Source organism: Micropterus dolomieu, linkage group LG23 (genome assembly GCF_021292245.1).
Source record: "Micropterus dolomieu isolate WLL.071019.BEF.003 ecotype Adirondacks linkage group LG23, ASM2129224v1, whole genome shotgun sequence".
In the NCBI taxonomy this organism is placed as follows: domain Eukaryota; kingdom Metazoa; phylum Chordata; class Actinopteri; order Centrarchiformes; family Centrarchidae; genus Micropterus; species Micropterus dolomieu.
In genome coordinates, this window is record NC_060172.1 from 32,249,531 (window position 1) to 32,261,558 (window position 12,028).

General features: G+C 39.4%; 1 protein-coding gene across 1 annotated transcript; it reads right to left on the reverse strand.

Moving 5' to 3' along the window:
• Positions 1–517: 517 nt before the first annotated feature.
• kptn (kaptin (actin binding protein)) lies at positions 518–8,799 on the reverse strand. The gene is made up of 12 exons (XM_046039754.1): positions 8,456–8,799; positions 7,020–7,102; positions 6,836–6,920; positions 6,703–6,757; positions 5,777–5,855; positions 5,003–5,076; positions 4,381–4,487; positions 2,872–2,976; positions 2,721–2,784; positions 2,470–2,605; positions 1,547–1,720; positions 518–845 (listed from the first exon to the last, which is right to left on the reverse strand). Exons 1-12 carry the CDS (start codon positions 8,655–8,657, stop codon positions 720–722), a joined length of 1,290 nt encoding a protein of 429 aa, XP_045895710.1. The 5' UTR covers positions 8,658–8,799; the 3' UTR covers positions 518–719.
• Positions 8,800–12,028: the final 3,229 nt, after the last annotated feature.

Below are 12,028 nucleotides of genomic sequence, written 5' to 3' on the forward strand. Positions count from 1 at the left end.
TATGTCCTGAAGCCACTGCTTTTCCACTTCATCTCACTATCTCTATACAAATAGTTGGACTGTACTAAATGTTTCTACATTGCTTTTTTAGTTTGGTTTGTTTTCCTTTGACTTTTTCTGAACCTAAAAATAGAACACCTCAGGTAAACTGATAACAGCACTGGAACCTTTATTATGTAATGCTAAACTCTGAAAAACATGTCTGTGCTATATTATTGGTTCTGGTGTTCAGTATTAAAATCTATTTCACTATATCATTTCCACACACAAATAAAAAAGAAATATGCTAATAATGCACTTCCAGTCCAGTTCCACTTATTTCTGAAGTTCTCTGGGTGTCACCATCCTGAGACATTAGTCTCAGAAAGATTGAATAAAAAGGAAGTTTGAATTAGAGATAAGTTTAATAATCCCAGTCCTAATTAATCTAATCTTCCTAATCCTAACATTCTGAAATTCAATATGAAGTCAAATTAATTACACAAAGGAAGAAAGCAACAATAACATAGGCAATGAATACCCAACACACAACATCATTTATTATCTGCAAATGTACATTATCTACAGCACATCACCTCATAGCTTAATGTGAGCTCTTCATTCAAATTTATAACTTCTTCACATTACACCTGCAAAAAGGCAAACCCTGCAGTCTAAACAATTGGGATTTACACATGTAAAGAAAATGCACTGTTTGTCTTAGTTTAATGGCGTCTGAGCTAACACTCCTCTTTCTGCTCAGTGTCTTGAGCTTTGGCTGAGTCCAGTTCAGAGCCGGCGGTCAGCGCTGACACCCTCTGGGCGAGCCGCTCAAGGACCAAATCAGCAGTGCTGGTAAGAGTATGCTGAAAAGACAGGGATCAAAATAATACATCAAATGAGATATACAGTATTTAAACAGATTTCTCTGTTGAATTGATTTGTGCAGAAGAAATATCAGCAGTGAGCTTTGCTATAGAAATGGTACAGGAGTTGTCTAGTACTGGATGCGTGTAAGTGACAAAGCTGAAATAGTGCATAAAGTGAGATATTTTTTGTTACATAGCAGATTATGGCAATCATTTTTCTTTGGGGTTTGTTAGGGTTGTTGGCCAACTTCTCAGTGATGGAGAATGATGCTACAACAGGCATCAAATGATGACGGAAAACCCAAATTTAAATAGAGAAAAGCAAATGTAAAGCATTTTATTAAAGTATTTGGTCATTATGTCTTTATCAGATATTTGACAATTACAGGCCAACACAGATCAAGAGGACACAGGAGACAAAGGAGGCTAAGGGCCTGCAAAATCTCTCAAATCTCATCAGTTCTACTGCAATTTATCCTGGTGGCCAGTAGAGGTCAGCAATTACAATCCACCTCTCCATTAGAAAAAAAAATCATTTCTCAATTCAAGAGCATGCTTTTATGTTGACTTAGTCAGCAGATGAGCTATCTATTATACTGAATATACAGAACAACAGTAGGATCAATAGCAGAGAAGCACCAACCCTGACAGGAAGCTACAATGTAGCTTTTATTATGTCACTGTAACAGAACTGTCACCTGTAAGATATGCAGTCCCTTTAGTGTGAGGACGGCCAGCTCTCTCAAACCGTCCCCAGTCAAGTCTAAGTAGATGATGGACAGCAAAGGACTCTTAAAGCTCCGCCTCCACTGCAGCTGAAACTGTCCATCTTGTCCTCTCCCTGCTGGCTGGAACTTGTAACAAAGGAGTTCCTGTGTGGGAGAAAGGCAGATAACCACATCGGTCATTCTAATCAGATGCCTGAAACGTGACAACAAACATGTCCTATGTCTTGTTCAAGCGTATTCAATTGATCTGGACCTACTGTTTAGGTCATTTTACCTATCCATGCCTGGTATACCTTCTTCCTCTGTGGCATAGAGCTCCATTTTTATAAAAATATATATTAAAAACACGTTAATGAGCCTCACTGTTGCACTGGCTGACATGTCAATCGCACAGACATCATCCTGCTGCTGTGAATGTCTCTCTAGTGTAGAGCGGCAACGATTAATCGCATAATTAATTAGTTGTTGACTATTTATAGATATTTCACCAACTATTGGGATAATCGATTAACAGGTTTGAGTCATTAAACTGAATATCTTTGAGTTGTAGACAAAACAAGATATGTGACACTGGAGCACCAAATGTGCGTTAATCTGCATCTGAAAATAGTCCTGAACAAATGTACTATTTCCTCCTGTTTGAGAAAAGTTTGTTAAAAACTACAGTGAGCAGCTGTAAAATTACTGACCCTTTTTAAAAAGTGAAAGATTTAATTTATTAAAAGGATTTATGTCCTCAGTAGGAACCAGTGGGCTTGGAGCTGAGAGCCACAGACAGGCTGAAGCAGTCAGAAAGTAACTTCATGGGATTTTTTGACAATATGAAAATCTAGACTATCACCAGCTTTATCCTTTGAAGTACTATTAACCACCATTAATAGAGGAGCTCTGACCTGCCCATATGTTCCCAACAGCACCTCCTTCTGTCCGTCAAAATCCAGGTCAATAACCAGAGCACAAAGCACTGCATCCCACTGGTCACTCTCTGAGAGGCACACAGGGCGAGACAAGCCTCGCTCCTCAACATCTCTGAGAAAACACAGACGCGCAAATAAAACACTGTTTGAACACATCCTGGACTCATGTTCTCAACCACAAATGCACCAAACCATTTGATCTCTTCACAAAGTTATCTGATTCTGACCTATAAACAACTGCCATCTCTATAGCACTGGTTACCAGAAGGTTGTAGCTTTCCATTTCCACCCCTGAAAAAGAAATTACACAGTCAAAAAACAGTACTTGAAAGTCATAGGGATACAGGTCTTAAGATGTGAAATAGAGCAGTTACATACTTTTCTCTCCACTGGGCTGGTTGGGCTCTGTATGGCAGCTCAGAGGAAACAGCAGCACTGTAGAAATTGGACTGTCAAACTGGAACCGCCAGCTCTGCAAAACCTCTGACAAAATACAATATATTCATGATCACTGCATCTCATGGTTATTTAATATAGAACCAAGATGGAAAATATATAAAAGAGGTACATTTTGAAAACCCCATCAGAGAGGGGTCCTCATACTCAAATTGACAAAATAAGATATTTGCCTCCAACATGGATTTCTCAACACACACAGTGTGAAATTTTATGCACTATGTAGTGCCCTCAAAAATTCCCACAATGGAATTAAACCAGTAGCGTCCATAGCATGTTTCAAGTCTCTGCTAGCAATCCCACAATTCAATGCATCACATTTTATAGATGCAAAATGTACAACCATGACACGGGTGTAAATAATTTGTTTAATGATCAAATGTATGATGGCTGAATTCCATTTAGCTGCTTCAGTTTTAAGATCCCAGTACTGCACATGTTGGCTCAATCTCACACTGTCGTGGCTTAGAGTGGGTTCAGACAGAAAACAGCACAAGGGGCTGTGTTGGTTAGGGTGCGATCCAAGAAGTCCTGTTTGAGGAAAAGAAATGCTTTAAAGGCTTATCAGATGCCAGAACACTAAACAACGGTCTGTAATACAAACACAGACAGGATTTTACAACTATCTTCTCTTTCATCATAACAGTCACAAGATAAGTAGAAATAACAGCGTTCATGCTGGAGCCCCCTTCATGCTGGCACCTCCGCTTGCACCATCAGACTGGCTCCGTGCAAATGAATCAGAGGGCTGCATTTTTTTCCACACAGAGAGTCTGAATGCAGCCTTACTGGGGCACTTGAATAGAACATTGTTAATGCTATTAGTAACTGATTTTCCTACTATGATAACGGAAAATGTTTGCTGTAAACAAAAGCCTATAGTTAATGAGTGAAGGAGCAAAAATGGGAAGAACGGGAAAAACAACTTATTCCAACTTGGGACTGTTCACCCATTACTCCAAGATGGTTACCCCCCCCCACTGCTAACCTTGTCGCTCCCCTCTCAGGCCTGCGGGGGGGTGTACATGCCGTGCTTGAATGACATCGCTATGACTCTCCTGTTGTTTTGTTTGCACCTGACAGGGACAAACTCCATCTTTATCTTATTAGAATAGTAAAGTGACCCCACATAATTCCCACCTTCAACCTTGGCAGAGGTCTTAAGAGCCATAAGAAGTGAAACCACCTCTATGCAGTGCCTTTAAGGTATACTCTATGCATACTACCCACTTAAATAATACAACATAGGAGTCTGGCCAAAGGCACAGATGTGTTCAGCGCCCCTGGAGGAAGGAAGGGGTGGCTTCACTGTATTCCTCAATCACACTCTGGAGTCGAAATTTGTGAAAAGTCATCAGATGTGCCATGTGACAGTGACAGAGTTGAACCGGTCTAAATCTCAGAGAACCATTAATCTGAGGTCTCCCTCACCCGGTCCTGTCTGGTTGACCACAGCCAGTCCAACGCAGCCGTTCTGACAGCCAAACGCTGAGAGTCGTCGGCCACCAGCTATACCCAACACATCCAGCCATAGCACACTGCATGGAGGGAGGGCAAACACAAGCATTAAGCACATACATGCAGGTACATTTTGTTCAGCTAATGTGTTGACAAACGGTATTTGCTTACTGACACAGACAGCAGTGAAACATCACTTTTTTGCCTTTGGCTCATATGTAATATTAATGCTGATGGTTTCCTACTTCCATCCTCTGTATATTGTCTTATCGCATTATTGTCAGAAAACGTTCCTCTTTTCTTTGTCTATTGCATTTTATATTTCTGTCGTCCTCTTTTGTTACTTTTCGTTTTGCAGTGACATGGTTGCTGTTGTGCTTTCTACATTACAGTGTGCATTTGTTAATGAGATATGGGGGGATTTAACTTTAACATTCTCTTATATGATAAATGGAACAGTCTTTTGAGTCAAGATTTGAGAATAAAGTAAGAAATATCATGAAACTGATTCAGACAGAGAGAAAAAGAGTGATTTACACATCACACGCAATCAAACAATGACAGGTACAGAGCAAACAGAGCACAAGGAACTAACTTGCTGGGCAGTTGTTGTAGTTCAGGGAACAGTCTCTCCACTGGCTGCTCTTCAAACTGGTGGAGGGAAGCGTTCTGTTGGAAACAGGAGAGTCAGGCTGATGTTTTTATGTTGATGTTGCATGATATCTCATCTTGTTTAGTCTCTCTTGCTAGGAAAACAGTTTCATCCCTTTTAGTCCACAAGCATTGACAGAATAATGAATCTTGATGTTGTCAACAGCTGTTTCCGAGGTCAAGGATGCACTTTGAAACTCGACTTTTAAGCCAACGTGGGCAGAGAGTACTTCAAGTGAACATCTATATTACCATAACAACTGAGCAAACTGCATCTACAGGAGAAGATCACGTGATGCGACCGAAAGCTCCAGAACAGCTTCTAAACTGAGGTACGAATATTTTACTTTATAAACTTTGACTGAAAGTCTTTACACATAGAAAGATAAGACAATAATAATGGACTGGTCTTTTGGTATATTTAATTGTAAAATATATTATAATATAATTTATTAATTTTGAAAAGCAAAACATGTCTATAATGTCATACTTGGACTGATACATGTAATTAAAAATACTAAGGTATCAAAGGTACTATACTTCACTACTACACCTGAGAACATATACTCACATAAACGCACTAATTTACATGCATACATTTATACACAGATCTACTGATAATGGAAAGGAACAGATTAAATCTACATGTTTAAGTTTTGATCAAAATCTTGTCTCACACACACACACTCCCTCAAGTTCATCCAGTCTCTGATCTGACCTCCTTGTACAGGTGGATCCTCTGGTCATGACCGCTGAGCAGAAATACAGTCTCTCTGCCTCCATCCTCACACTGCACTCTGACAGAGAGAGAAAAGGCTGCTGACATTTACTATGCAGATACACTCTGTCATGCTTTCTGTCAGACAGAAGCTGCTGACAATATATCAGCCATCAAGACACTAAAGCCCATTCTTGAGTACAAATATTTATTTCACACAAAACTATCAAGAGTGGAGCATTTCATATGAGATAAACCCTTAGACAGAGAGAGGCATTAGGTAATAATAGTGGTAACTGTAATTCATTGCAGCAATAAAAGTTTCAGTAAGACAAAAGCACAGCATAAAACAGCACAAGAATATTATATATATATATACACACACACACACACACACACATATATATACACACACACACACACATATATACACACAACACACGTTAGACATTTGAACGTATTAAGTAGTTGGAATTGGTAAGTTTCTATTTGTTAAATCTATATAATCAGTTATGACATCACAATCACAATTTGTTGTTGATGTAGAGCAGAACACTGCAGATAATGGATATGTGTTACAAGCCATGATAAAGGTGCTTTTAGGACACATTGTACTTTTTTATATCGTGTACTGCTTTGTGATGATGTCACTCTGCTCGGTTGTACTCGTCACTGTAATGTGAGTGCAGTATTTTGTCCATTCTGGGGTCCAGTACAAATGGTGATTAAATGTTTTCCTCACAACTGATTGATCAGGAGTTGGCTACATGCCCCGTGCAGGTTTGGCCTGCAGTACTAGTTACCATGTGAGCTATCTTTGTGAGGCTGAAAAGCCACAGTGAACCTGAGAGTTAGCTGCTAACTGCCTCTGCACTTGTATTTTCATCCGCTCCCATTGTATCACAGCCCTGCAACAGCAAACTTACTCTGTGTGGTACAGCTGGAAGGGCGTGAACTGCAACTCCAGATTCAGGCAACTCTCTGTTCAGAGACACACACTACCATCAACATCTGAAACATCTGTGAGCACCGTACACATCAGGACACTGCTTCACTCACGTGCAATAGACTCTAGGTTGAACTCTGAACCAGGCTCATAGTCACAGTAGATATTCAGGAACGGTGTGGCTTTGTCACCAGAGTCCTGCAGGAGTTCAGCCATAATTAACAATGCTTATATAACTTCAGAAATGATTTACAACCCTTATAGTGAACTATACACATGCTCTGACAATTAAAATACCTTGACGAATGTGATTCCCACCACCAGGCCTCTTTTGGGTAGAGACTTGTTGAAGGCATCAATTGATACAATCTCTGCATCAACTAGATAAAGAAGACAGGATAAAATCTTTGTAGCATCAACCAACAACACAGCTGCAGCACAGCTTTCAGGACTCAATTACTCTGAGTTACAAAAACTGTATTACTAAACACTGATTAGGCCCGGACTTGTTGGTTTAGTCAGATTACTTGAGGCAGAAAATACATTTTAATTGGAATTTGTTATCTTTCATACTACCACACCACTTCATTACAAGACTGATGGTTGCAGTTGAAAATCAGTGGAAGAAGGTAAAGTAAACGTGGTGTTAGTGTTGTAGTACTCGAGACCGGTCTTGGTCTTGAGACCAGTCTTAAGACCACTTTTTGATGGTCTTGGTCTCGTCTCAGAGTCAACCGCATTTGTACTTGGTCTTGTCTCGGTCATGGAGAACCCAGGATTTTAAGACCAGTCAAGACCATAACTTTGGGAAAATCAATAAATTGCATGTGCATTGTCTGATTTATTTGTTAAGATCCTAACTTTGACTGGATATAAAATGTTTTGTTTCAAATTTAACCAATAACCCTGATTAAAAATGTTACCGTTAACAACTGCCCCCCCCTCCCCACGATGGTAAACATGGAAAAGGTGTGTTGGATAAAGATGCTTAAGCTGATTTCAGCTCTTAGTGTTTGTATGTGGGTGTTTTAATGGGAAAGTGGATCTTTCAGATCAATTTGAGAAGTACCTATGATCTCGTTCCACATTTTATTGTGTGTCATGTAATGTGGGGAAATGGTCTTGGTCTTGACTCGGTCTCGCCCTCCCACGGTCTTGGTCTCGACTGCTCTCAGCCCCTAAAAGTCTTGGTCTTGACTTGGTCTCGGTTTGGGCGGTCGTGACTACAACACTACGTGGTGTAATAATTATTAAGTAACTGTTACAACAATCATAAACAATTTCAAATGTGTTTACTATCCAGATATATATGTCATCATACTCCCCTACATTCGTCAGATGAATGTAGTGGAGTAAAAAGTACAATAATCCCCTCTGAAATGTGGAATCAAAGGATAAAGTAGCATCGATTGGAAATACACAAGTGAAGTGAAAGTACCTAAAACTAGTACTTATGTGCAGTACTAGAGTAAATGTAGCCTGACATCAACAGACTAATTCACATGCAAATGCAGCAGCTAGAGCAAATTAAACAATAATAAAACTGATTTATTCTTACCCTACACGAGGTCTGAACAAACTGAACACAATGTGGATTGCAATCGTTACATCATAATACACCAGTAACGTTAAGATATATTCAACAGCACACAAAATAATCCGTTTCTAGAGAACTTCTGCTGCTTTGATCAGGTAACGTTACTGTCGTCCAGTTTTCCGGTGAGGAACATTACCTGGTATGTAGGTGAACTGAACCTCCTTGGCCACAGGTCGGATTTTCTGCTGCAGCTCCTGGTATCTGAAGCACAGCACCTTCCCCTTGAGAGTGGCCGCCAGCAGCTCCTGCTCCCCGGCCTGGCACAGCCCGTAAATGTTACTCTGCGACGGGAAGCGGCTGAAACTGTCTTCCGCGAAGGGATACGACTCTCGAAGCATCCTGCAGGATTAACTCAGCTCATTTAATGAAGTTCATTTTATTCTGAAGACATAAGTTGCCGGTATTTTTCTGGCTTATTCTCATTAGCCTTTAAACTATCATGAAGCAAAACATCCGGGTTTGGGAGGAGCTGCGTTCACGTTTATGGGATATTTAGCATTTAGTGCTCGTAAACGTTCCAGCGAAGAGGGGAAAATGATGTTCCTGACAAAAGTGCTTTCACATGAAGAAATGTGTCTCCCACAAGTTGGCTTTCTGTTTCTTTACTGTTAATTTTTTAGCGAGGTTTTTCTTTGTATGGCTCATGTCTACCTCTCTCATCGAAACGTTGCTCCGTGCTGACTTTAAATAATCATGTCAATAATCATCAATGGTCATTTTTTTTTCAAGTTAAAACAATTAGAATTCTTAACAGATTATCTCATTTTAGTTCTGTGTATCTTAATTACGCATCGACCGGAGGTTCTGAAACGCAACACGTTGATTTTCTACTTTGTGCTGTAAATTGATGACAGACTGGACGCATCTGGTGCCTGATCCTGCCATCTACTGGTAGGCTACTGTCTGACACATCTCAAGTCAAAGCACTGGCTTACTTCTTGAAAGGCGATTCTGTTATCAATAACCTGTTGCTATTTATCTCTTGTTTTCTGGTTGCATCCATCTCTGTTCACTCATTCTCTTTTTATGCACTTTATTTTCAGATAGACATTCATGACCCTGTCTCGCTTTAAGGAACCAATGTCATTTTTGAAGTATACTTACCACAGCAAACCTTTCAGATACAAGAGTCAAACATAATAGTAGGCCTACAGATGATTCTTCAGAATTGCAACACTGTAGGTGTTAAAATTATTGTATGTATTTAAAGTAAAGCACATGTTTTAGATTAGCTATACATTTGCCAAACCAGACAAACTTTAAGTTCATAAAATGTTATCACAGGGCTGCCTATTCAACAACACCTATACAGTACATCTACTACCAGATCAGTCAGATGAAAGACAGTGAATGTTTCTCCAGCAGATGTCAGTGAAAACTCACTTGTCAAGTTGGTGAACAGACTTTAGGGGAAAGCCATAGCCTACGTTGCCCTGCTGGTCAGCTTTATTCGGTTCAAAGATAGAGAGGCTATAAGCTGCAGCCCAAGTATAAAAAGGCTGCTGGATTTATAATAATGAAAAGCAGATTTATCCAATGTCCAATCCTACAAAAATTCTATTTTCAAAAAAACAATTCATCTTTAACTGATAAATGCTGTGGTGTCCTTGAGAAAAATACAGTCCATACTGTGTACTGTGGAAACAATAATAAAAAAATGTTTGCACTGTTTTATTTCAATGTCAGCTTTCTTCTAGTTTTAAGTAGGTACATATGCACATTACTGCAAAAGAAGATTTTGGGTGAGTTTTGTTCCACCTGATCTGTCTTCACTAACAATTTAATGGAATTAGTTGGCTGAGATACCAGACAAATAAACCTGTCAGGACAGTGTTGTGAAGCCAGATTTATCCCTCTGAAAAAAGGCAACGGCGTCTCTTCTATGTCTTGAAATAGGGTTGATTAATTATAAATTGAAGTACACAGCTGTAAGTCCATTGAATTGAACCTATACAACTGATTGTAGCACACTTGGTATATTCCACTGCAGCAACAGTAAGAGGAATCGGGAGCCCTTTTACATTCACATGTGATGTGAAATACCTTTTCTACATTCTTTTAAATAATCAAATAATATTGCATCTTTATCACTATCTGCTTACATTCTGTGTCTTCTGAGGTGATTGCAACTTACTGTGTACTCAGAAAATCTGATGTGTGAAAAAGAAAGTAGAGAAGAGTAGAAAGAAGCTAATTAAAGAAATAAACATCTGATGCTGCTTCTATTTTTTGACCAGCACATGTGAAGAGGACGATGATAAAACTGGAATAGAGCAGTGGAAATTTTAAATGGCCAAGACATTAACCAAATGGTTTAGCTGACTATCAAATCAAATGTTTGCACATTCACTCATGATATTTGACATACTCATATAGTAAGGTGTTACACTCTTATTAGATGCACAATATAAAATATTATATAGGGACAGAATGTAATTCCTGACTAAGTCCTTATCATATATCATTTTCAGTTTCAATAATAGAAAATGTATCAACATCTAATACTGTGTAATATATTACAAAGTCATAGCTCCCAATAGAAGAATGTAGAAAACTGACATCCCCATGATTTAAGAGAGTTTGGTTTTAAAAAATCATTTATTTTAAAAAGGCTGGACAGTCACTGTCAGGTAAAAACCTGAAGTGAAAGCATGAGTGAAATAGCACAATGATATAATTGCCGCCAGATGAAAAGCTTCTAACACACTTTAGATTTTTGCTTTTAAATTCAACGATTGAATTTAACACATTTTCAAAACCACGTAGATAAAATCAAAAATAGCCTAATCATCATCAGGCAAAAAATATACACTTCCTCTGTGGAGATACACGAGGTTTTCCCACCCTGCAACAACAAGCAGCCTTTAGCAATGTCAACAATGTAGGCGTAGATAACCCATTCATCAGTTCAGTGGTCATCATTCTTGTTGTCTAACCATCCCACAGTGTGTGTTACAATGTCCAGGGTGTGTTGCTGGGGTGAAGCAGACGGAGGTGAGGCCCAGTGAGCTGCTGCTCCATATTGTGACAGTTCAGAGGTGGTGGTGTGCTACACCCCCACTTCTCCTAATGCCACCTGCTAATCCATCGGCAGGATTACTGTCCACTGTAATCACTCATCCTCCACACTGACACACCCCACCTCACACTGCAACTCCTGACTCACTCGCACACACACACACACAAACACACACACAAACACACACACACACACAGAACATGAACATACCTTGCATAAGAACTTTATTGTGGCAGTAGTTACAGTGGGGGAAATAAGTATTTGACCCCTTGCTGATTTTGCAGGTTTGCCCACTTACAAAGAATGCAACGATCTACAATTTTAATCATATGTACATTCTAACAGTGAAAGACAGAATCCCAAAGAAAATTCCAGAAAATCACATCATATGAATTTATAACAATTGATAATCATCTGATGAGGAAAAACAAGTATATGACCCCCTACCAAACAGCAAGTATTCTGGCTCCTACAAGCCAGTTAGTCTTTCTTTAAGACACAGCCCCAATCCCAACCAATTATCTACATCAAATACACCTGCCTCACCTCGTTACCTGTATAAAAGACACCTGTCAACACCCAAACAACCAGCATCCAACATCACCACCATGGGCAAGACCAAAGAGCTTTCTACGGACATCAGGGACAAGATTGTTGATCTGCACAAGGCTGGGATGGGCTACAAGAGAA